This window comes from Lepidochelys kempii, chromosome 4 (assembly GCF_965140285.1).
Source record: "Lepidochelys kempii isolate rLepKem1 chromosome 4, rLepKem1.hap1, whole genome shotgun sequence".
In the NCBI taxonomy this organism is placed as follows: Eukaryota; Metazoa; Chordata; order Testudines; family Cheloniidae; genus Lepidochelys; species Lepidochelys kempii.
This window is the reverse complement of record NC_136383.1, coordinates 32,586,006-32,613,343: the sequence shown is the minus strand read 5'-3', so window position 1 is coordinate 32,613,343 and position 27,338 is coordinate 32,586,006. Positions and strand designations below refer to the sequence as shown.

General features: G+C 39.6%; 1 protein-coding gene across 3 annotated transcripts in view; it reads left to right on the top strand.

The window, feature by feature from the left end:
• ELOVL6 (ELOVL fatty acid elongase 6) overlaps positions 1–27,338 on the top strand; it is a 124,911-nt gene that overhangs the window by 83,066 nt on the left and 14,507 nt on the right. The window contains exon 1 of one of the 3 annotated variants that reach the window (XM_073340899.1): positions 11,745–11,846. The exons of the other annotated variants lie outside the window; for them this stretch is intronic. Within the exon in view, the coding sequence (XP_073197000.1) occupies positions 11,785–11,846 (62 nt within the window). The 5' untranslated portion in view covers positions 11,745–11,784. Of the gene's footprint in view, positions 1–11,744; positions 11,847–27,338 lie in introns of those variants that run through there. 3 annotated transcript variants of the gene reach the window in all.

Below are 27,338 nucleotides of genomic sequence, written 5' to 3'. Positions count from 1 at the left end.
TGTTTTTTTTAAATGTTGGCAAGTTTTGACTAACAGTCTAACACCTAGTTTAGAGAGGGCAAGGTGTACTTTAGATGGACTCAACTAGCTAGCCTGTGCTTGCCTGTGCCTTGTCTGCTCTAGAGCTTTATAACCTGTTGTTTTGAACATGCTAGCTAAGATGGTCTTAAACAGTGTTTCCCAAACCCTTTACTAAGGTGACCCACCACTGCGTTTTGTCTTTTGTTTGTGACTCACCATTGCATAGTTACATATATGCACCCTCTGCTCCAGCACTGCAACCCTAATCCCAGCTGGGTGAGGACGGGAGGCTCCAGGGGGTGGGAGAATGGAGAGCAATACCACCCCACACTCACCCGACAGTGGCAGCTCCTGTCCCATGTGGCTGGGCCAGCTCCCCAGTCCAGGTCTGGCCCACTCTTCACTCAGGTTTGGCCAAGCCATCCCTTCATCATTGAGGGACAGCCAGGTCAAATTTGAGCAAGTGGTATTGGGACCTGGTGCACAAGGTCATAGGGGTGGCCAGACCAAACCTGAATGGCACTGTGACTGCATGCACCAGGTCACAACACCCAGAGTGGAGAGCCAAGTCCAGCCCCATGGGACAGATGCCACTGCTCCAGGGTGAGTGCAGGACAGGCTCTACCCCCACACCCCACCAACAGTTGTAGCCTCTTCTTGTGTTAGACTGGGAGAAGCATGTGTTTGCCTAGGCCAGGGCCCAGTGATCAACTGGTTAACCCAGCCCTAGACATGCCAAACAATCTAGAACTGTTCTGTGATTCAGTGGTGGGTTAGGACCCACTGTTTGGGAAATACTGTTCTTAAAATAATCATCTTTTGCCTAGTGAAGACATGCCTGAGTGTCCTGACTAAATTCTACTTTTAAGTTCTTACAGTCTGGCTAAGTTTAGTTTCCTGATAGCTTCAATTAGCACTGCATTCCCTACCTCCTATCCTACCTGGACCCATAGGGTTGCTGGGCACCTGTTAGCATTTGCTGTACTTTAGCCCAGAAGTGGCTGAATATCAGTCATGGGTGAACTAGTTCCTAGATGGTAGATGTTTGTAAAGTGATTTTAGGAGCCATTTGGATGCAAAACGCACATAATTACCATTCTGTTTCCAATAAAATATAGCCGTTAGTGGTTAGCTGTCTTCTGTAACATTGTGTTAGCTTAATTCCCAATTTGAGAAAGTATAGTGCGATTTCATAACTGTTTTTGAAAAAGGTCACTAAGATGATTTTTTTTAAAAATTGCATTCAGTGTAGATTAGCCCCACGCTGACATGTGTTGAAGTAAATATATAGTAATGATGACCTGATACAGTTTTTAAAGCTTTTTTTTATTGAGAGTTTTCCGAACGTAAATAATATACTCCACTCAGGAGAATGAACACGAGAAATGTACTTTACATTTAGTAAATGATCTCAACATGAGGCTAAAACATCCAGAAACTGAAACTAGTACAAAATATGCTAGTCCACTTGGTCAATGGAGTATCTTGCGACAAGCTATTAACCCCATGCTCTGTGATTTGCATCAGCTGCCTGCAGATTTCTGGGTGAAGCTTTAAGGTGTCAGTTTGACTTCTAAAGCTGTCGGTGGGCAGGACCTAGCTGCCTACTTCTCTCCATGGCCATGCTGCCTCAGTTGAGATCAGCCGAAGCAGTTGAGCTGGCAGTGCATCAGTGTAAGCAAGAAGAAGCAGTTGTCAGGGCATTCTCTGGGAGGGAAAATTTTGCTTTGGAATTTGCTGCCTCTTTCTTGCACTCCACCATCTAAATAGCCCAGTTCCAATGACCTTCAGGATACATTGCAAAACTCATCATTTTTCCCGCATGCTGAAAAGTGGGAGGAAACTGTAAAGGTGGGCAATTGTTGGGTAGGGAGAGAGATCCTGAGTTTTTAAGTTGCCTGGGTTACTGGTGGAGTTATATTAAAATGTATGGTAACCCTTAGGAAGGACTTTTTTTTAAAAAAAAAAGGTAACATTAAGGGTACCTAAAACATATGACTAGATGTCCCTTCTAGCATTCCCATAAGACTATATCAAGACTATATTAATTTTGCTTCAGTAGACTGTATTTCTAGGATACTGGTACTATTAGAGTAAGTTTAAGATATATGCCTTTCTCTAGGACTGGCTGTAGGCTCTAGAGCATCTTAATTACGCGATGCAATTATACTGTATAGGATGAAAGGGGGAGAGGGAGAAAGGAGGTCAACATCTTATGAAAAGAAAATATAATTATAAGGTTGATTTTGAGCAGAACAGGTTGAGATTTTTCCATTGGAATGATTTTCTGACAGAAAATGCTGGTTTTGCAAAATTGAAATTTTTCTACAAAAATATCAATTTTAGCTGGAAAAAATTCAGTTTCCATGGGGGGAAAGAGCAAACTGATGGCTCTCCAATTCCAGTGTCACTGTCCATCTGCAGGCAGACAGTGAAATTGACAAAAGTCTTCCAGGAAGGCTGCCAAGGCTGGGCACCCTGACTTTCTCCCTCCCAGGCTCTTTGCTTCTCTAGTGGCCTGACCTGCAATGCCCTTGCTCCACTCTCCCACAGCTGGTCTTAAAGGCTCTTGTCGGTTTCACTTTGTGCTGGATGCTGTTTGTTTCACGGGACAGGAATTGTCCAGGCAGGCAGCTAGGAAGCAAAACAATTCCATTTTGATTCTCCCAAAAAAGAATTTTTTTTTAAAATCTGTTCCCATTAAAATGTTCATTTTTCACTTTTTTATCCTAGTCCAGGACTAACTTCCCCCGCTCTCCAAAAATGCAACATTTATTATTATTAACATTTATCCTTTTCTAGCTTCCATGTTGACATACTGTCTCACAGAAAAAGAAAGAGCCACTTGCCTCAGGAGAGAAAGAATGCATAATAAATAAAACTTGTGATGGAGAGTTCTGATTAAACTAGTTTTCAGTGTCTCTTCCTTGACGCACAATTTCCAGTTCCATCCTGCAGGCCTTCAGTCACCCCTGCTCTCTTCGAAGTGTGCTACACTTAATCCAGTGTTGCTACTGCTGTAATCTTTGCCAGTGGGTTTAATGCTTTTGCTAGTTCCCCAAAGGAATGCAGATCACAAAACAAATATGAGCCAACAAACAATGTGATGCAATTGTGAAAAGGCTAATATCATTTTGAGGTGTATTAACAGGAGCGTTACATGTAAGACATGGGAAGTAATTGTTCTGCTGTAGGCAATAATGCATGGCATGAGAGGGAAAAGTCTGCTGCAAAACTTCAGGAACATTGGGGAGAGTTAGATCCTTCTCTTATGCATACAGACTCCCATCAGTATAGGGAAATACTCTTTTTTATATGCAGTATTTCTCCTTAGTTTTTCTTGCTTTCTGTTGAAATTGTATTACTTTTATTATACCAGTCAGAGCCTTTAATAATCCATGTTCTTATCTGCTATGAATTTGCTATGATGTCTAAGAAAAATCTGATAGAGTACTTCTCTGGATAATTTCAAGGCCTATGCAAGTCATTTTTTAAAGAAAAAAGTGGGTTTCTCGCTCACTCAGTCTCCATCATCAGAAATCTTAACACTTCACGGAGATTGGAGAAACTGTGTTCTAGACTAAAATAGGAAATTCTATCTGCCAGGCAATGAGTTGGCCAGTCTTCAGACTTTATCACTGTGCCTTTTCTTACTAAGATCATTGAAGTATGGTGGTATCTACAATAGGAAAGTAGCTGTGCTTCTAAAAAACAACAACAATAAAACACAAATTATTGAGAGCTTAATGAGAGTTCATTAATTTGGTCAAGGGTGAATTTTAGAATAGAAATGTTGGGCTGAAAGGGACCTCGAGAGGTCATCAATTCTAGCCCCTGTGGTGAGGACTAAGTAAACCTAGGCAATCTCTGCCAAGTGTTTGTCCAACCTGTTCTTAAAAGCCTTCAAGGATGGAGATTCCACAACTTCCCTTGGAAGCCTATTCTAGGACTTAACTACCCCTATAGTTAGAAAGTTTTTCCTAATATATAACCTAAATCTTTATTGCTACAGATTAAGCTCATTACTTTTTGTCCTGCCTTCAGTGGACAGGGAGAACAATTCAGCGCCTCTTTATAAGAGTCCTTAACATATTTGAAGACTGTTATTGGATTCCCCTTTTTGCAAAACTAAACATGCCAATATTTTTAACCTTTCCTCATAGATTTAGAAAAACCTCTTATCATTTTTGTTGCTCTCTTTTGGACTCTCCAGTTGGTTCACATCTTTCCTAAAGCGCGGTGCCCAGAATAGGACACAGAATACTCCAACTGGGGCCTCACTGGTGCTGAGTAGAGTGGAATAATTACCTTCCATGTGTGACATACAACATTCCTTTTAACACACACCAGAATGATATGCACAACTGAATCACATTGCTGACTCATTGAATTTGTGATCCACTATAACCCCCTAATCCTTTTTGGCACCTCTACCGCCTAATTATTCCCCATTTTCTAGTTGTGGATTTGATTTTCTTTCTTTCTAAGTATAGTACATTGCACTTGCTTTGATTGAATTTCATCTTGTTGATTTCAGACCAATTCTCCAATTTGTCCTGGTCATTTTGAATCCTAATCCTGTCTTCCAAAGTGCTAGCAACCCCTCCCAGCTTGGTGCCATCTGTACATTTTATGAGCATGCTTTTCACTCCCTTATCCAAGTCATTAATGAAATAGTGAATGGTACCGGATGCAGGACTGATCCTGTGGCACCCCATTAAATGCATCCTCCCAGTTTAACAGCAGACCATTGATAACCACTTCTGCATACGGTCTGTCAACCAGTTGTGCACCTGCCCTATAGTAATTTCATTTAGAACACATTTCCCTGGTTTGCTTATGAGAATGTCACATCCTGTCAAGCCTTTCTAAAATCAAGATATTTCACATCTAATGCTTCCCCCCTTCCACTAGGCCAGGAAACCTGTCAATGTCAGCAGCATTTTTGGAGGGTGAAATTTGACTTGTTTTTTTCTTTGGAAATGTTGCCAGTTTTCAAACATTTCTCTGCTATAATATCATTTTTGCAGTAAAAATAGTTTTATAATAGCAACAGTTACAACCCCAAAACATTTTTTCCATTTTGAAACAACAAAAATGTGGTTTTTTCATGTGTTTTGCTAAGAATGTAGGCATTTGTTTCCTCTCACAAGCCTATTGATCCATTTCAAGTATGAGAGACTTAAGAGTAATTCTTTGGTGCTGTCTAAAATTATTTTAGTCTTATTTCGTTCAGCTCCCATATTTTAATTACATGAGCTGGATGTACTGTACCCATCTCAGTTCTATGATGAAGTTCCATATGGTTCAGTTTTTGAACCTTTGCTGTTCTTTTTTCCTCTCATTCGACTGCATAATTTCAGGTACAGGATGAGTAACAATTAACCACTATCATTGTGGTTATGATGCTGGCGTAGAGATTTATTTTTCCATCTCCAATGACCTGCGGCAGAAAGTTCTGATTTGATTAGGTGTCTAAATGATATTCAGTACTGGATGTTTGAACATTTCCTGAAGTTAAATTCTGAGAGAACACAGCTAATTTGAGTTGCCAGTTCCTCTAGATAAGTTACTTTATATCCTGTTACAAAGGTAAAGTTGGGGTCATCTTTGAAACTTGTTTCTTAGCTATAGTACAACAAAAATGTCATGCCCACATTGCACTCCATATGTTTATGGAAATATTTTTATAAGTGTAAATATGATGTCACTAGAATATGTTTTATACAAAAGGTCTCTTGTAAAGTATCATTACAAAGCGTATAATCTATGGAGTGTGTTCACCCTATTTGTATGAATGTATCATTCTTGTATCTGAAATTAGGAATATGAAATATAATTCTGAGGCCCTATTGTAGTTATGCAAAGTGTGGGCCATTAATGGTTTGGAATCTTGATGGCTCCCATTAACTAAGACAATTGGTTGTAGATGGCTCTGTTTACTTGTAAGCCTTCCTGTGTAGTGTGTGCCAGCAAGTGGGTAATGAAGTCTCACAGGTTATGTGAACATGGCACATGATACTGGAATCCATCTTTAACCTGGTGCTTTCCCAAGGAGGGGGGCAGACCCAGAGAGAAACAAAGGATTCCTGCCTTGTGCCAAAGGTATAAAAGGGGGAGGAACAGAACAAAGGGGTCCCAGTCATGTGGAATCCCCTGCTTTTCACCTAAGACGCCTGCTGGAACTAACAAGTCCTGTACCAGGGGAAAGGATTGGGCCCAGACTAGGAAGTGGCCTAGTCTGTGAAAGAAGCTTATTGGAACATCTCTTAAGGGTGAGATTTACCTGTATTCAGTTTCTTAATGGATTAGGCTTAGACTTGCGTGTTTTGTTTTATTTTGCTTGGTAACTTACTTTGTTCTGTCTGGTATTACTTGGACCCACTTACATTCTACTTTTTATACTTAATAAAAAATCACTTTTGTTTATTACTGAACCCAGAGTAAGTGATTAATACCTGGGGGAGCAAACAGCTGTGCATGTCTCTCTATCAGTGTTATAGAGGGCAGACAATTTATGAGTTTACCCTGTATAAGGTTTATACAGAGGAAAACAGATTTAGTTGGGCTTTGGATCCCATTTGGAGCTGGGTGTTGGAGACAGGAGTACCTGCTGAGTGGTTTTCAGTTAAAGTCTGCAGTTTTGGGGATATGGTTCAGACCCTGGATCTGTGTTGCAGCAGGCTAGCATGTCTGGCTCAACAAGGCAGGGTTCTGGCGTCCCAAGCTGACAGGGAAAAATGGGCTCAGAGGTAGTTTCAGCACATCAGGTAACAGTCCCAAGGGGGCCTCTGTGACCGAACCCATCACACCGGCACCGAATCCATCACACCAGCATTTCTAGGACACAGCTGAGCTGTGAACAGTGTTTTCACAGAAGGACCCTGAGTCATTAATTCATGATTTCATTACATCTCAGCTGGATTATTGCAATTCATTTTTCATAGGTCTTACAGAATATTTATTGTAGATGTTGCACTATTATCCGGAATTGTGCAACTGAAGCTTAGATAGATTAGGTGTATATTTGACCACCTACTCTTCACACCAAGCAGCAGCACAGACTCATTTTCCTTTGACCTCCCTCCTTAAAACGCTAGGTGCAGGGGCATGAGTGACATCATCGCCTCTAATGCCACCAAGGGCTTGTCCTCACTACCCCTTTTTATCATGTTCTTACATGCTATTTAATAAACACAACTATGACATAGTTGGCATCACAGAGGCTTGGTGGGATGATACGCTTGACGGGAATATTGGTATAGAAGGATAAATATATATATACTTGCCCTGAGGTTGAGATGGAAATAGGAGACTGGTTGCAAGTCTCTGAGTTAAGGATAAAAGCGGTAAAAAACCAGAATGATGTCATGATAGGGGGTCTACTGCAGACCACCTAACCACGAAGAAGAGGTGGATGAGGCTTTTTTTTTTTAACTAAGAAAATCATCCAAAGCACAGGACTTGGTGGTGATGGGGGACTTCAATGACCCAGACATCTGTTGGGAAAATAACACAGCAGGACCCAGATTATCCAACAAGTTCTTGGGCTGTATAGGAGACAATTTTTTTTTTATTTCAGAAGGTGGAGAAAGCTGCTAGGGAAGAGGCTGTTCTAGATTTGATTTTGACAAATTAGGAGGAACTGGTTAAGAATTTGAAAGGGAAAGGCATCTTAGATGAAAGTGATCATGAAATGGTAGAGTTCATGCTTCTAAGGAATGGTAGGAGGGAAAACACACAATAAAGATAATGGATTTCAGGAAGGCAGACTTTAGCAAACTCAAGGAGTTGCTTGGTAAGATTCCATGGGAAGCCAGTCTAAGGGGAAAAACAGTTCAAGAGAGTGGGCAGTTTTTCAAAGAAACATTGTTAAGGGCACAAGAGCACTATGTAAGAAAGATAGGAAGTACGACGAGACCACCTTGGCTTAACCAGGAGATCTTCAATTATCAGAAACTCAAAAAAGAGCCTTACAAAAAGTGCAAAGTAGGTCAAATTACAAAGGATGAATATAAACAAATACCACAAGTATGTAGGTACAAGTTAGACAGGCCACGGTTCAAAATGAGATTAAACTGGCTAGAGACATAAAGGGTAACAAGAAAACATTCTACAAATAGATGGAAGTGGAAGACCAAGGACAGGGTAGGCCTGTTACTCAATGAGGGGGAGGAAAACAATAACAGAACATGTGGAAATCGCAGAAGTTGTAAATTACTTTTTTGTTTCAGTTTTCATCAAAGAGGTTAGTAGTGATTGGACATCTAACATAGGAATGCCAGTGAAAATGAGGTAGGATCAGAGGCTAAAATAGGGAAAGAATGATCTAAAAATTTCTTAGACAAGATAGATGTCTTCAAGTCGCCAGGGCCTGATGAGATACATCCTAGAATATTCAAGGAGCTATTGAGGACATATCTGAGCCACTAGCTATTATCTTCAAAAAGTCATGGAAGACAGGAGAGATTCCAGGGGACTGGAAAATGGTACTATATTTGCCACCTATAAAAAGGGAAATAAGGACAACACGGGGAATACAGACCAGTCAGCGTAACTTCAGTACCTGGAGCAAATAATTAAGCAATCAATTACAAACACCGAGAAGATAAGTAACAGTCAGCATGGATTTGTCAAGAACAAATCATGTCAAACCAATCTAATAGCTTTCTTTGACAGGCTAACAAGACTTGTAGATAGAGGGGAAGTGGTACATGTGCTATATCTTGACTTATGTAAGGCTTTAGATACTGTCTCACATGACCTTCCCATATAAAACCTATATGGAGCTAGTATAAGATGGGTGCATAACAGGCTGGAAAACTGTTCCCAGAAAGTAGTTATCAGTGGTTCACAGTCAAGCTGGAAGGGCATATCAAGTGGTGTCCTGCAGGGATCAGTTCTAGATCTGGTTCTGTTCAATATCTTAATCAGTGATTTAGATAAAGGCATAGATAGTACATTTACAAAGTTTGCAGACAATACCAAGCTGGGAGGGGTTGTAAGTGCTTTGGGGAATAGGATTAAAATTCAAACTGATCTGGACAAATTGGAGAAATGTCTGAAGTAAATAGGATGAAAGTCAATAAGGGCAAATGCAAAGTTCTCAACTTAGGAAAGAACAGTCAGTTGTACACATGCAAAAAGAGAAATGACTGCCTAGGAAGGAGCACAGCAGAAAGATTACCCGAGGGTCATAGTGAATCACAAGCTAAATATGAGTCAACGGTGTAATAATGTTGCAAAAAAAGCAAACATTATTCTGGGATGTATTAGCAGGAGTGTTGTAAGGAAAACACGAAAAGTAATTCATTTCACTCTATTCCACTCTGATTAGGCCTCAACTGGAATATTGTGTCCAGTTTTGGGAGCCAAATTTCAAGAAAGATGTGCACAAATTGGAGAAAGTCCAGAGAAGAGCAACAAACATGACTAAAAATCTAGAAAAATATGACCGATGAGGGAAGATTTTAAAAATTGGGTTTGTTTAGGCTGGAGAAGAGAAGACTGAGGGGGGACATGATGACAGTTTTCAAATTCATAAAAGGTTGTTATAAGGAAGAGGGAGAAAAATAGTTCTCCTTAACCTCTGAGGATAGGACAAGAAGCAAGGGGCTTAAATTGCAGAAAAGGTGGTGTTGGTTGAACATTAGGAAAAACTTCCTGTCAGGGTGGTTAAGCACTGAAATAAATTGCCTAGGGAGATTGTGGAATCTCCATCTTGGGAGATTTTTAAGAGCAGGTTAGACAAACCTATCTGGGAAGGTCTAGATAATACTTAGTCCTGCCTTGAGTGCAGGGGACTAGACTGATGACCTCTCGAGGTCCCTTCCAGTCCTATGATTCTATGACAGTAAGTTAACTAACACAGTGCCGACTACAACTTTGCAGTCAATGAAGATATGGATGAACCAAGTTTTAACCATGACGAGCTGATGCAATGGAGAACAGGTTTGTCCTTGTCTACCCTGTGTTCATCTTAGCTAACTGAACGTTTCACAGTTGTGTTCTAATGACACGAAGTTTTGTAGTGAAGACAAGGCCTAATTAACTGATGGCAATGAAGTAATTCCCATGGGTGCATCTTTCAGATTTAGTTCTTGAGTGCGAGCTCTTCAGAAGTGGCAGCTTCACTTTCTGTGGAAGCCACTGGCAAATCGCATATGCGGCAATACTAATGGGTTAGCCTTAAGAGGCAAGTATCCCACTAGTTATCCATCTTATACTTGGATTGCAATACATATCAATCTCAGTAGAAAATCACTGTTATTTTTCCTCTCTGGAGGTTGTTGTAATATATTGCTTATTGTGAGTACTGTGCCTTTTTTGGAAATGTGTAATAGATTGTTAAATGGATCTTCACACTTGAAGTCACTTATTTCTTATTCTAACTGTGAACAAAATCATCCCTGTGGGGTTACATCCTCAACAAATCTGTACATTAAAACTATATATATTTATATTCTAAAGCTGAACAGGGAGGAAAAAAAGAAAGTATTAGTCTGAAAAAAGCTAATGTCAATTCACCTGTATTTGTAAATATTCAAACCATCAAACTCTATTACTGTGAAGATTTGTGAAAACTGAATCTCAAACTGGCAGATTTCACGAACTGAATGTACAATCAGGAGTTTTGTGGTGGAGCAATCCAATCAGCTGAGCAATCCGATCAGCCAAGAGAAAAACAAACATGTGACTTATCTAATTAAGCAACACAGCAAAAGTCACAAGTATTCTTAATAAACTGTTAGCAAGTTGTCTGAAAACCAAGCAATATACACTGAAGAGATTGGCAAATAAACTTGAACGATGAACAAATTAACAATTTCGTTATCTATTTGAAAACTGAAGAGACAAAATTTGTCAAATATTTGTCATTTATTATGAATTACTTGTTCAGCTCTAGTCTACAGTATAAATTAAAGAGTAGGAGAACTCATGCTGAAATATTCCCTAAATTTGTAATGCACTCATATATTCTCAAAGTAACTGTTGTTTAAGGTCCTAAATCAGCAAGAAACTTACTATGTTTCTAACTTTAAGCATGTGAATAGCCTCATTGATTTCAATAGGGCTATTCACAAGCTTAAGTACCTGATTGAATTGAAGCCTAATTTTCCCAAATAAAATCCTGGACAGATTAAAAATAATAAAGTTATATTAGAAGCAGCATTTGGACAGTGAAGTTTTTTGTACACCTTTGGGGAGTGGGGATAGGGAGGTGCCATGGCATATGGCAGAAAAGAGATGCAACAGAAGGAAAAAGAAGCTGGTGAGACACTGAAAAGGAAAGTATAGGGATTTAAGAAAAATGACTTTGTAACCCCCGAATTTGACATTCCTGTGTGTACCCCAAACGTGATAGTACTTCAGTTAGCCATTTGTGTGTTTAGCCACTGCCAGGCTCAGAGAGGCAAGGCCCTATAGCTACATGCTTGCGGTTTTGCTACTTAGAATGGAAGGTTGGAACAGGGAGTTAATGTTTAATAGAAGGAATGTTTGGACAGCTGACCATGGTTCTGGGTGCCTTTGACACGTAAGTTTTAGTGTTGTTATGATTAGAAATGCTTTGCTAATAAGGAGAATAATTAATTATTACTGGCCATTGCTGAGGAAATTGTTTGCCTCTTAGAGGCTATTACAGATTATGTTTTTGTTCAGAGAAAATTTATAAAAAAAGTTTAGTTAGGAATTGTACTTTGGAGCAGTCCGAGGAAGTTTTTCTTTGGGCAAGTATCTGACATTAAGTTCTCCAGCAGCTGGATGGAAGGAGGGCCCCCGGAAGCTTGGTTGTTGATTCCTTCAAACTATTTCAAACTTTTTGGGTAACTATAAATATTTAAATTCCTCTAAACTTACTGCTATAGCAAATAGATATATAAAGATATATATAGATATATAGATATAAAACATAATAAAATAGTTTTAAATAAAAGCCCTCTTATTTATAGCAATCATTTATCAGACAAAAATGTTATGTCCCCATTAATTTATTCCTAACACCGCCTTAAAAAAACACAATTAAGTTACCACTACTTTAGAGTCTAAAAAACCTAAATAACTTAAGTAATGACAACTAGATTGTAATCCTAATAAGGAAATACAAGTAGTGCTTTGTAGGCTGAATTGACAAACTGAGAAACAAATTGGACAAGGCTAGCAACAGAAAATAGAGATGATTTCTTATATTATTATAGCATATATACTTTTAACATCAGTCAGGATAACATAATGAAGTAAAGATATATTTCTAATATCACAAATACAATCTCTCATTAATTCTGGTTAATACCATCCCATCCAAATATTTCTATTCTTACAGCTATACAGACCCAGCATTAATGTCATGTGATGGAATTTCCTGCTATTAATTTCTCATCACTTCCTAGCCTTTGTGATCCTGTATAGTTTTATTACCCAGCACAGGCATGTTATTGTTTCTTTGGCGATCAGATGAAATTGTTACTATATGTCTTTAAATTAGAAATAAATCATACAGTTGTACTTTTATGTCATTGGTCCATTTCGCTTCTCATGCAAACTGGTTTTACCCGTCTGTAACAATTGATTCTAATAGTTATTCCAGATTTAAACTGGTGTAACTGAGAGGAGAATCAGCCCCATAAAGGGCTAAATCATGGCTTTGCCGCAAAGGGTTGGGGATTGTTGCCAATTTACTGCAGATGTTCTGGATAGGAGTGGCTGAAAAATTTCCATTTTAACATGATACAGTGGAAAACTGGGTTTCCAGCTAAACTAAAATTTTATTGGAAAGTTCCTGATTTCCTTGGAAAAGTGTGTGTGTGTGTGTGTGTGAGAGAGAGAGAGAGAGAGAGAGAGACCCAACAATTAAAAATGGTTTTGGCCAAAGTTTTTTTGGTTTTTAGTTTTCACTTTTGCATTGTGAATCCAGTACATCTTCTGGAGACCTGCTGTTTCAAGGAGAATTTTGGTCCTGTTCTGCTCTCATCAAAGCCAGTGAAGGGTTGCTATTGATTTCAAGGGGTAACATTCTCTCTTTGAATCATACCTTACTTGTCAAATACCCCTATTGAAGTCTATGGGAGTACCTGCAAGGCACTACTCAACAAGAGCAAGTCTATCAGAATATGGTCCAATGGCAGGAGCAGGTCCTTTCTCTAGTTTTTTAGTGGATAAAATATTTTGATTGTTTGAGGAATTAAAATACCCTGGCTGATGAATCAGGAAGAGAACTGCACTTGTGTGAATGGGACTTATTTATAGGAAATCAGCAACCCCAGTTGTATGTGTCTGGGGGAGGCACCTTGACATCTTGGTCAACCTGGATATGTAGCCCGTATTATTCTGTAAAATAAACCTTTGACGGGTGCAGATGGACCTGGGAAAGAGAAGTCTTTGGGTACTTTCTGCTGAACAGGCCCCAAAAGATTATCCTTGTGGCATTTCACTGGAACAAATGCTGACAAATCTTTAAACTGTTATGCCTCATCAAATCAAACAGTTGATTTGTGAATGAGCCTATTAATTTAGTAATCTGAAACCATGAGTTCTAGTGAAATGAAGAGGAGAGGAGCAATGGCAGGAGATGAAGCTAGAGATCTGTAAACTACAAGTTTGTTTAGAGGAGCAGTTCAGCTTCCTTTATCTGCAACGTTCCATTCAGGGTCTTCTCTAACTTGCTGTTAGTAAACAATATATACATTTGCAATCTAACTGCAGACCAAATTCCGAGAGGTGCACTTCTACTTAAGTCAATAGGAGTTCTGCCAAAGTAAAGACTGAAAATTAAGTAAGAATCTGTGGCTCTGGCCCTGTAATTGCCATTCATTTTATGGAGCTGAGCAGTTCATTATAGCTATATTATAGCTTTTAGCTTCTTTAAGCCTCCTTTAATCTGTCAAATACTAATCTTTCCTTGTAATTTAGATTTTGCTACATTTGTTTGCTGACTGCTTTACAGTTTTAGTGATCACTAGTCCTCTTGGGTTGATGTAATTCACTGGTAAATCTTTTACTTTATTACTTTTGTTGCATTATTTGGCTAGGGTAATTTTAAACTCCTGAATACCTACAGTTCAGTGCTAAGTATTCCAGTTGCTATAACAACTTGATACATTTGATCCTGTAAGAATCTTAAAATTATCATGCAGAAATAGGTATACCCCTTTTTTGGATTAGTATTCAAATCTCCAGAATATTACAGTTATTCTGAAATTTTCTTAAGATAATTTTGGGAGCCCAGAATAGTTTCAGTAATAATGCAGGGAATGTACGAAAATGCCCCAAAGCATTCATTAAGGATTAATTAAGAGTTATGTTATGCTTATGAATTCCTTTAGGGCTACTTTAGAAATCCTTAAGTGAATTCCTTAATTCTTATAAGATTTCTTGCCAAACACTAGGTTTAAGCTGAAAATTTAATATTTTTTTTACTAATTTAGCCATAGTCCAAACTTGTTAACATGAATATTGTGGAACTAAGAAATGTTTCTTGATAAGGTTGTTCACTTGACAAGAAATTATTTTAAGAGTGCTGTGGAGTCAGTGGGGCATACACAGAGGTTCCGTTATTTTCGTGGGTAGATTAGTGAGTTTTTATTTGTAAAACGATGGATTTGCTAAATAAATATTGCTTCATCAAGATGCCTATCACCCATATCAGAAATCCAGTAAACAGTTTCAGTTGACAGCACACGTGCAAGATAATATTATTTCCTTTCTTATACAGAAAGAATCAATAGTATGAAACTGTTGATTAGTTTCTACGGGACTATTTGGAAGTTTCGTGGGGACTCTCAGATGGAAAGTTGACAGTGGAAAAGGTTAATAAATGTTTCTTCCATCCTGGAGAACAAACAGTTAGTTATTCTTCATTGGAATAGGGTTAAGCTGATGTCCCAATAAGCAGATGATGTTGTCTTTCAGGTCTCAAGAGAGATGATTGAGCAAAGCTAGTCTCCAGCATGATGGTTGCTGCTGTTTCATTGCCTATCCAGAAGCAGCCAGGCCTTCAATAACCAGTTAATGGTCTCTTATTTTCTCTCTGGAGTGGCACTCCCCTTCTGTTTCCACCAATTTTCACATCTGGTGAAAAGAATATAAGCAAGGATTTAATCGTGTCACTTATTTCTTAGGTGATAGCTTTTTAAATTGGTAAAGTTATTTTCAGCAATTCAGAGAGCTTCAGTTTACTGATTGTTGATGTGCTGTGCTCCATGAGATTGTCTGAATACTGGAATAAAGTAGCTAATCCCTGTCATAAGGAGGGTATATATTTGGGGCATCAAATTGCATTGCTCGACAGGGAACTAAGATTCTATGAGAACAAACTGGAAGATAAAGTAGCTGGGATGGAAGTCCTATTTACGTGTAAAAAATCAACTCACGTGGTAGCCGCAGCAACTGGCAGAGATGTTGGGTTTTATCACTTTAGTGATGAGTAGTGGTTGGATTTCATTTTACTGCTGTATGAATGTGATTTTAAAGTCTCCAGCGGACAGCGTTCATTGATTCTCAGCATTTAGGGCCAATGGGAGATGCTATTGTTTGGGAGTGCTTAATGAGATCTCCTGGCACTTGAAGGAATAGGTTAGGCATGATGTTTTCAGATTCTGTTAATGAAGGGACAGGGAGACAGGTTCTGGGGGTGTGGTGGTTTGTAATTGAAAATTCCGTCGACTGAAGTTGGGCATGTAAATGGTGTAGCAAGAGGCTCTTTGTTAGAATCATGTGACTCTGTGAGCTGTCAGTACTGATCAAAATAATTGGGATGGCATTTAGTTAAAGCAGAGGACTGACAGTTAAGAAATTTGGGTTCTGGGCCTGCTCTGCCACAGACTTCCGATGTCATGTAAAGCAAGCTACAGAGATCTCTTTGGGCCAGATGTACCTGTGCTACTAGCGGCTGCATCTTCAGCGAGGTTGTATCAGCGTAAATCAGCAGCAAACTTGGTTCCCAGTGCATCAGTTTCCCACTTTGTAACTTCCCTCTCCCCGCCATCCCAGTGTGGATTGAAGATTAAATCATTCATATTTGTGAAGTACTTTGAGACCTTGGGACACGAGGCTCCTATAGGAGAGAAATTTATTATGTTTCTTCCTCTCCCACCTGTACCCTGTCATCCCATCTCCCCAAGCATTCACCCTCCACTTAGCAGCACTTCTTCCTTCTCATTTTTCCTCTTTATCCTTCCAGCTGTCTCTCTTCCTCCCTTTCTTCTAGTCTCTTATTCCTTCCCCTTGTCCTTTCTTCACTTTGCCCCAATTTGCCTTTGTATTATTATTATTACCCCCCAAGCCTTAATTCTTGCCTAGGGTTAAGCCAGACCACACTAGTTGTGGAGAGAAGGGGTGCCCCCCAACCTCTCCTGGCACAGGGACCAGGATCAATCCAGCTCTTTAGATTGTGGGATTTTTCAAAAGCACCTTAGGTGCCTATTGATTTAACTGGGAGCTAGGCAGCAAGGTGCTTTTGAAAATACCAGTAGACCCCTATCTGCATCCCTGTGTGTCTAAATAGTTTTAAAAATCTGGCCCTAAGTCCTCTCTACAGCACCCAGCAGAGCTGTTCTCATACTGCACCTTTTGGAAAGGCAAAGCAGGGACTACTCCAGCTTGCATTCCACTAGAGCCCCTGGAGCCTCGGTACCTGCTTCAGGCACATTGCCCACATGGGAAAGACCATGCCTATGGGCTTTACAGCCCCAATCTCGGCCTGGGTCTCCCTGTGTTGACATCTGTTCTCATCACTAAAAAGATTTTTCTTAAACTTTCCTGGCAGTTCCCTGCTTATGAATGTTTTACATTTAAAGTATAAAATTTAAATTCATGATCATTACTTTTCATTTGTATTACTCTAGGACCTAGAGGCTCCAACTGAGAGACCGGACCCAATTGTGCTAGGCACTGTATATTCACACACAGTAAGACACAGTCCCGGCCTAAAAGAGACTACCATTTAAATAGAGACAGACAAAAAGGAAAAGAAAGGAAGCATCATTATCCCCATTTTACTGATGGTTATCCAGGCCAGTAAATTAATGTATGCATATTCAAAATGTACATATCACTACATGGTTTTGGGAAGGTCAGAGTAAGTTCTGATATCTCATAATTGATAGATTTGTTTGTAGGTTGTAGATGTGGTTCTGTTCTATCTGCAGAAGAATGGAAAAGAGTGGGACTGAAAACTTCCTAGGTTCAAAGAAAAGGAGTACTTGTGGCACCTTAGAGACTAACCAATTTATTTGAGCGTAAGCTTTCGTGAGCTAAAGCTCACTTCATCGGATGCATAAAGTGGAAAGTACAGTGAGGAGATTTTATACATACACACAGACCATGAAAAAATATACATTGTAAGGAAGTTTCAGAGTAACAGCCGTGTTAGTCTGTATTCGCAAAAAGAAAAGGAGTACTTGTGGCACCTTAGAGACTAACCAATTTATTTGAGCATGAACTTTCGTGAGCTACAGCTCACTTGCATCCGATGAAGTGAGCTGTAGCTCACGAAAGCTCATGCTCAAATAAATTGGTTAGTCTCTAAGGTGCCACAAGTACTCCTTTTCTTATTGTAAGGAAGGAGAGTGATCACTTAAGATGAGCTATTACCAGCAGGAGAGTGGGATGTGGGGAGAGAAAACCTTTTGAAGTGATAATTTTGAAGCTGGGCCATTTCCAGCACATTTCCAGGAGTTAACAGGAACCTCTGAGGAACAGTGGCCCGGGGGAGGGGGAGGGGGGGAGAAAGAGGAATAAACAAGGGGAAATAGTTTCACTTAGTATAATGACTCAACCACTCCCAGTCTCTATTCAAGCCTAAGTTAATTGTATCCAATTTGCAAATGAATTCCAATTCAGCAGTCTCTCGTTGGAGTCTGTTTTCAAAGTTTTTTTGTTGAAGGATAGTCACTTTGAGATCAGAAATCGAGTGTCCAGAGAGAATGAAGTGTTCTCCGACTGGTTTACGAATGTTATAATTCTTGACATCTGATTTGTGTCCATTTAGTCTTTTATGTAGAGATTGTCCAGTTTGGCCAATGTACATGGCAGAGGGGCATTGCTGGCACATGATGGCATATATCTCATTGGTGGATGTGCAGGTGAACGAGCCTCTGATAGTGTGGCTGACGTGATTAGGCCCTATGATAGTCTCCCCTGAATAGATATGTGGGCACAGTTGGCAACGGGCTTTGTTGCAAGGCTAGGTTCCAGGGTTAGTGGTTCTGTTGTGTGGTGTGTGGCTGCTGGTGAGTATTTGCTTCAGGTTGTGGGCCTGTCTGTAGGTAAGGACTGGCCTGTCTCCCAAGATTTGTGAGAGTGATGGGTTGTCCTTCAGGATAGGTTGTAGATCCTTGATAATGCATTGGAGAGGTTTTAGTGGGGGGCTGAAGGTGACGGCTAATGGCGTTCTGTTATTTTCTTTGCTGGGCCTGTCCTGTAGTAGGTTAAAGCACTCTGTATGCAGGCACAGATAGGAGATTTGGAGTCCGAGCCTGCAAAGGGCTGAATATACTTTATTCCCATTCATGCTGATGGAAGTTCAGGGCTGTTAATATGCCACACTGAAAATTTGAAAAAATTTATATAGCTCTCTAGGTTTGAAAACTTTTGTCTATAGTAAACAAAAATGAAATATGTTATAATAACTAGGCTTTCAGTTGGGTTGTTTAGGGTTTTTTAAATACTTATGACCACTTCATTATTCCATCCTTACTTTTATGTGGCATGGAACTTGGATTGTATACTAGAAATACAGCTCTGTCATTTAAATTCTGTAAACTTGAGCCACCTTATATTTCCATTTGGGAGGTGGAGGGAGGTGCCTAGGCTATAAGAGTAGGGAAAGGAGAACTGAAGAGAAGTGAGAGTGATCCAAATTAATATTTTGCATAACTTATTCTGGAAAACATTAGACAAATCTTTACTCACAGTGCTAATTTACTCTATTCTCACTTTGTGTCCAATAACTCAAGAGCAACATCTCACTTTTTACACAGACACACACAGCAAACAAACCCTCAGGTGGGAAAGTAACAGCCACCAACAGACACATGCACTTACCTATTTATATATCTGCACTTGCCAATGCATGTTTAATAGAGCCGTGTAAAATATTTGCATAAAATTCTAAATCACTCTGAACTTCCCTGGATTCGCTTTTTGTTCCAAATCGAAAGCCAAATCACATTAACTGAAAAACTTACCAAGGAGTCTTTTGAGACCTCATGGGTCAGTTGTTTGTTTTGCTCTCAAATGCATGATTTCAGTGGGTTTTGTTTAAAAAGGGGACCAAGTCATCAGATTCTACTGAATAGAGCTTTGAGATTTTGAGTAGGATCAGACCTAAACCTTGAACTTGTCCACAGTGAAAGCAAAAAAAAAAAAAATTCTATGTCAACACTAGTGATGAAAACTCAGCTTTTGCGTCATATTCTGTGAACTTTCACACTGGCGGGCTGCACAAAAATAAGTTCCTATTCTTGTTTAAACTTAAACAGTGTTAGATGAACATAAATGTTCCTAGGCCTTAGAGCTTAACAGGCACATATTTAAAAAGTTTAGATGCACAGTACCCTAACCACTAGGCTATGGGATATTCTGATATGAGAGGGGCTCCTGCCTCCCTCAGTCTCTCCTGTTGAAGCTGCTCCACTGTGTATAAATAATTAAAGCATCAGTTGGCCCGAGAGAGAAAGCAAGCCTGTGAATGACTCTATAGCTTGGTGATTAAAGCACTCACCAAGGCTGTGGGAGACCCAGTCCCCTAGTGCCAGTGAGTCTTTAATTATTTATCTAAAGTGGAACAGCTTCAAGTAGAGACAATGCGGGGCTCAATAAACTATCCCATAGTACAGTGGTTAGGGCACTCACCACTGAGGTTTCAAATCCCTTCTCTCCTTAATGTGGAGGGAGAATTTGAACTGTGGGACTCCCTCATCCCCATTGAGTACCCTAACCACTGGGCTCAAAGTTGAGGGAAATTCTTCTTGCCTCCCCTTTAGCTCATATGCGGGGCCCAATCTGCTAAGTGGCCTCTGAGCTCACTTTCTGGATCAGGCCCTGCAGGCAAGTTAGGCAGAGGAACTTATGTATTTTTTCAGATCATGCATTGCACTGGGATTTAGGCATCCAGATGCCTAGAGAGAGGCTGCAGTGCACATGCGTGGAGGCAGAAACATAGGCACCAAGGGAGCTGTTACTGGAAAAACTATAGGTGAAAAACTATAGTCTCTACGTAAAAGAATAAATGGACACAAATCAGACGTCAAGAATTATAACATTCAAAAACCAGTCGGAGAACACTTCAATCTCTTTGGTCACTCGATTACAGACCTAAAAGTGGCAATTCTTCAACAAAAAAAACTTCAAAAACAGACTCCAACGAGAGACTGCTGAATTGGAATTAATTTGCAAACTGGATACAATTAACTTAGGCTTGAATAAAGACTAGGAGTGGATGGGTCATTACACAAAGTAAAACTATTTCCCCATGTTTATTCCCCCACTCCCCCGCTGTTCCTCAGATGTTCTTGGCAACTGCTGGAAATGGCCCACCTTGATTATCACTACAAAAGGTCCCCCTTCCCCCCCCCCCCCGTCCCGCTCTCCTGTTGGTAATAGCTTACCTTACCTGCAAAAAGAAAAGGAGGACTTGTGGCACCTTAGAGACTAACAAATGTATTTGAGCATAAGCTTTCGTGAGCTACAGCTCACTTCATTGGATGCATTCAGTGGAAAATACAGTGGGGAGATTTATATACACAGAGAACATGAAACAATGGGTGTTACCATACACAGTGTAACGAGAGTGATCTGGTAAGGTGAGCATCACTCTCATTACAGTGTGTATAGTCCATTATTTTTAGTGTCTAGCAAAATTATGAATTTAAGCTCCCAGGCTCATCTTTTGAAGGTGGTATGCAGGTTTCCTTTGAGGATGAAGACCGAGAGGTCAAATATAGAGTGATTGCTTTGTGCACACTCTCATTCTTAGATCTTGTTTAAAAGAAACCAGATACAATTTGATCAGCACAGCATTCCGAAAATTCAGAGAGATATCTTATTTGAACACTACATTTTTATCAGTTACAGTCAAACCTTGTTTATCAAAATGAGATGGGGGAAGTGAAAATAATATGTATAATCAGGGTTTTGGATAAGATGAAGACTTTTCTATGTATCTAAGACACAATTCAGAATAAGAATCAGTTTGACTCTGAATTTTTGGATAACTAGAATCAGGTTAAATAAGGTTCTCCTGTACTCTTTGGGTCAGTGTTTTGACTCCTGCACCTGGCAGCCAACATAATGCTGAAGAGTGCTGTCCTTATGTGGCACTGGCAGGGTACGAGCCTATTGTCAGACTACAAACCCATTTCTATCCTCTTTTCCATGTGGAGATAGACGACATGCCAAATTGTCATGTCTGTTTTTGCAATGCAGACACCACTCCATTAATCATTGAAATGAGGTTGGTTAATTCCACGTAGGTCACTAAACAACCATAAGATAGTAACAGCTTTCAGTCATTATTAACCTGCTCCAGATTTTAACTGGTTACCAAGAAATCAGTAACTTAGCCTCTCGTGGTGAGTAGTGAGACAAGGTGGGTGAGGTAATATCTGTTATGGACCAACTTCTGTTATTGGGACTGACGTGGTTACAACAACACTGCATATCTCATGGTAACGGACACAAAACCTCAGTTTAAAGCCATGGCTTGATAAAAGATCATGCTTATACAGTCCCAGATTTACAAACAGCAATACCACACTCCTTACATTTGTTTAAAGCAGGAATAACTCCACTGAAGACATGAAGCTACACTTGGGTAAAATCATTGTAAAGCGAGATCAGAATCATGCCCAAGGTCACATCAGTGTTCCCACTGGCCAGCTAAGGAAAATATGTTGAAGCTGTCAAAAGATAAATTATTACTTGTGGTCAATAGGAGAATCCATTCCTTCCGAAAAATCCATTATTACTTAGATGGCATCCAAAGTGTGCATAAGAAGTTATGCTCAACAAGACTAATAAGACCTGTCTCTTCCCCACTGCAAAGCTGTGCACCTATGGAAGAGTGTGTATTTTTTCATTTAAGCAAACAAATGGTAAAGACATGATTAAATTTAAAAAGGGAAATAACAGCTTCAGTAAATCTGTCCAGTTTGCAAGTACCCAGTAGTATTCTGTGTGCTATCAAGTGTAGCAAAATTATTACTGACTCTGGCTAATTGTTCTGCTCCTTTGCAACTTTCATTCGTTTCCCCATTCATTGGTAGTAACAAGGGGGAAAAGCTCATGTGTTTGTGAGAAACAATGTAGATATGCACCAGTTTACTCTTCAGGGAAAATATAATCAGGGGTTATACTGCTCATTCATCCTTTGTTTCCATATATTAGGTAGTTCATATTCATAGAAAATCTAGCAGGTCCTGTCCCTGCAATTGAATGGAATTTTCAATGGAATTTTGAATGCTGTTTGTTGCAGACTATCCTACAGTACTTATGCATGCCAAAGGAATATCTGTTTCTCAACAACAGCTTCCTGCCAGCCTTCTTTCAGATGTGTGGAAAAACTTGTTCTGTAATAAACAGGAAAAAGACCACTATTCTAAAGGCTGTGAAGACCAAGGACCATATTTATCTCTGGTTTAAGCAAGTACAAGTCCTGCAGAAATAAATGGAAGTTATTTCCACTTATGCTATGGCTGAATTTGTTCCCTGTGCTTCTCAATGGTAGACTTTCAAACAAAGCTGGTCACAGGTATTTTGGGATCCAGCTTCAAAAGGTTCCAGCAAATATGAAACATTTTGAAAGAAGCTTCTCTGTTGCCCTTATAAACGTCAGTAGGAGCATAGAAAAGCCTTTATAAACATTCTTAAAGGACTTTTTAAAAAAAAGTTTATATTTCAACGTTCTTCTGTCCGAAATGTGTTTTATGTATGTCAAAAAGATACTGGCAGTGTTTCTTACAACATGGGGAGGTATGGGCCAAATTGACTTATGTGGGCCAAACTTTCATTTATGTTAGTTATGAACTTGATGCACTGTGCATGTGATATCACAGATTTGTAGTCTCCAGATTCTAAAATCTGCTTCTTCACTGATCTAGAGTTCAAAGAAGACAACTTCCAATATAAGGATTTGAGACAGGCTATGTTGATTGTTTTGTGACTTCTGTTTACAGGAATAGATGGCATTACACATACAGAACATCTATTGACTATGAACCTTGATAAAATAATTATTTTTTCTATAGACGCCCTTATATAACCAGTTGCTATGCATTCTTCTCTTACTCTGCTAAGCATAGAGATTTTCTGTTAGGTATTTTTACCTCATCTCTCATCCGTCTCAGCGTGTTTGTAGTACACCAGGCCACTTCATCCTGTCAATGTGGGGGATGCCGTTGTTTCAGACATGCAGGCAACAGCTCAATTTCCATATTACTAAAAGGAAATATAACCTGTTGCACATTTGTAAGAGGTTGCAGCAATTACATCAGCATGCAGACATGCTGGCACAGCGAGGCCACCCCAAACCATTAAGAAACCAGTTCTTTGGCAGAAGAATGGAAACCTAATACATTCAATAAAATATCTTCTATTGAATTAAACATTAAGGCTAATGAACTTTTATTATGTGCTGAAAAAAATGTCAAATTTTTAGGAACTGACCTAGAGACATTTCTATCTGACTCAGCATATTTCACCTGTAAATCTTCTCATTATAAAAAATTGTGGCCTCAATTCTTTTCTTTATTGGGATACAGCAAAGGAGGCTGAAGGCTGCTGAATGGATCTCAATTAGGAACATGTGCTATCTTAAGTATGAAAGTTCTTTGATTTGGATTTTAATTATGAAGCATGCTCGGTAGAAAATCTGGCTAACTCTACAGATGTGCACGTTAACAGAAACTCCCTGCTGATACATGGGCAGTTCAAGGAATACACACTTTTTATAAATACGTCAAGGCAGAATTAAGGATCCCCAATTCTCAGGGCTAGGCCAGTCCCACAATGGTTGCAACTAGACAGCTCTGAATTCTGCCACTGGATTCTTAATGGGCCCTACAAGTCCCTAAAACTCTTTCCCCACCTCAACATCCTCCCTATACCTGTTAAGAGATATCCGGACTTCCAGGAGGGTGATAAAGCCAGTGGTATGTTATGTCCAGATCTATACTTTATTGTGACATATAAATTCTTGTAAAAAGACACTTTATAAAAAAAAGGAAACTGCAAGGGTGTGTTTGCTGGAGTTTTTTAAACTTGTGTCAGGAAGCCAGGTTGGAGCCATTTCTAAGCAGAAGATCTACAGTGAAACACAATGAGACCGAGTAGCTTTAGGGATAATACTGTTATCCTCATTCTAATGAAGCTCCCTCCTGAGTGTTAGAAGAAAGTGACTTTCTCTGAATCTTTACCATAGCCACATGACAGCCCTCTCTTCCCCCCAATTCTTCCCATGGATGTTCCCAGGGAAGGGAGTGACACCCGAACTGCAAGTTTGTAATAGCTTGGCTTTTCCTGGAATTAGTGGTTCAAAGCTCACCCTTTTGTTCCAATCCAGGCTTAGTGTGGGTTGGTGGAGGGGAGAAGATGAGTTTGTGATGAGCTCTTACAAGCCAAGCTCCTCTCTGTTTTGGGTTTAAGTATCCCATGTGTATAAGGAGAGTTTTGCCTGAAGTCCTTGGCCAGAATTTCCCCGCCTTTATGTTTGTGTAGTATGCTGTGATCCAATTGGCTGCACTTCATTAGTGCCATATGTACCTAGTTAGTAAAGTATGGTGGGATCCTTTGGAATAAGAGACACTATGTACATGCAAAACACAAAGATCTGGACACAGTGTACATGTGTAACACATAACTAATTCATTTTAAATTTAGCAGAACCATACGCAGAATTCTTATAAATTCCAGTGTGGTCCCATCTTCAACTAGGCCTGCAGCCACAAAGCTATGTTTTTGTTTTGTTTCTGTTTTTAAAGAACAGCCATAGTGCTCTGTTTGTGCTGCTGATAGGTGGAACTATTTGACTTGTGGGCTGATGTTGTTTTCTGTTCTGAGATGTGCATGTCATTCAGAGCCAGAAAATGGGCTTTGTCTCTAGATCTGTGAGCAGAAAATAAAATATGTGTCAAATATTCCAGGTAGAATAATACACAGTACTGATGCTGCAGCTAGCTAAACAAGAAAATTGGATATTTTTGGATATTTTAAAGAGTTGAAATAAGACCACATTCTCTGCTCAGCACTGCAGTGGCAGTGTTTTAGTATATGTAGTCGTGTTTGTCAGATGCTTTCATATCTATGTAGCATGGACACCAAGAGTTAATTCAGCCCCCACAGAAGCAGGTTCAATTCCCATTATTACAGTTGTGTGGAAAGAATGTTGTCTAGTGGTTAAATCAGCAACCTAAGAGTCAGGGTTCCTAGAGACCATTCGTAGCTCCTATCTCTACCTTGCTTTTTGACCTTAGTCCCGTCACTTACCTGCCCCGTGCCTCAATTTCCCCCATCTCCAAAATGGGGTGATGATCCTGCCCTCTCATGGTCTTAATCCATGTTGTAAAATGTTTTGAGAGTCTCATGTTAAAAGGAGAAAGTAAGTGAAGAGTATTAATTTTATATTAGCAGATATTTACCTGTCCATAACATGATCAAAACATATCAATTGGACTCTTGTTAGTCTACTCGAGAAGGCACAGCCTGAAGGGAAAGAAATGCAGGCCATTTTATATTTGAACAGATGAGAAAGCAGTATTTACCAGTGCAGTGTGTCTTTGATAAATCTCTTTATTTGGAATGGCTGTAACTGTTCAGTAGTTACCTTAATTCTAGAATCGCAGTTGATTCCCACTAGCCAGACTGCTTTGGTAGGCAGTTCATTTTAATGCCTCACAATAGTGACAGTACAGAGCAGGGCCTGGGCAAAATGAAGTGGAAGTGATTTACTGAGCAAGCAATCCCATCACCCTCCTGCACATCATTTCTATGTGAAACATAAATCAGTTGGCTGATCACACCTCACAGAAGGAACAACATGATTAAATGATGGGGGCACAAAAAGCCACTTTGTTTCTCTGAGTTTGACATGCACTTTGGGGCATTCACTAAACATTACACTGTCTGGTAACTTCAGCTTGTCAACTGGATAGAGTGTAGGCACAAAGCACAGCCCAATATATCAGTTAAATGTATGTATTATGCTAAAGGTAATGTTGCTCTCATCTGCCTAATATAAAAGATCACTATGGTTGAGTAAGGAAAACTCTGGGTAGAATACTAACCACAAGTCACTCACAGTTAGAAACATGGAGGTAAAACTAAGTGTCCTGCCATGGGATTGCTGTTACCCATCTAGCCTTCCAGTGTAATTGAGAATACGCACACATGTAGTACCAAAGGGAAATATGACAGAACAATATTAATAAAAAAGAAATATATAAAGATCTATGTGATCTCATTCATGCCAAACTAAGAATTGATCAGTATGCCCTAGCAGATTTTGCTCTGTTACTTGGATGTAAATCTAGAGTAACTCCTTCAGTTTCCAGATTTACACCAGTGTTAGCTCAATCATAATTTGGTCTGTTATTTTAGACAGACAATATTCTGATCTGAGCTTAAATTCATGATTCAGAAACCTGTTTGATTTGCAAATGTTATTAAAACATGATTCTTTTAAAAGAGCAATGGACATAATGTTGCTTGCAATTATTTTACTTTATAATAGAGGATATTTCTCTCTGATTTTTTCTTCCCCGTTTTATTTTCATGTCAGCAAATGCCTCAGTGCAGACATTAGACTGCTTGGTACTGCACATCCAGGACATGTTCCATCTGATCCCACTAATCTCTGCTTTCCCACCCAACTCCTAAATGAAACAAGAACCTAGCTATCCCAGTCAGCCTGTAGAATTCACTGCTGCAGGAAATCATCAGTTCAAATAACTGAGACTGTGCTGTCTCCTCAGGACAGAAAAGGAAAGCAAAACAGGAGTTAGAATACTTACTAGCTGGAAGAAGAGGAGATACAGCAAGGAGCACCCAGTTTCAATATAGCTGCTTTAAGGTTGCAGTTGTCCGTCTCTGCTACAGTTAAAGGGTGGCCCCAGAAAGATATGAGAAAAGCATGTTGGGAAAAAGGTTCTTCAAGAAAGCAACCCTACACAAAAGAGAGGCCATAAGGTCCAGGTAGACGCTAAGGATAGAAATGTTTTGTTTTTGTTCTGTGTTTATACAGCACCGAGCACAGTGGGGTCCTAATAGCTATTGCAATACAAATGATGATATCACCATCATATCACTTGCCTTTTGAAGCTTGACTT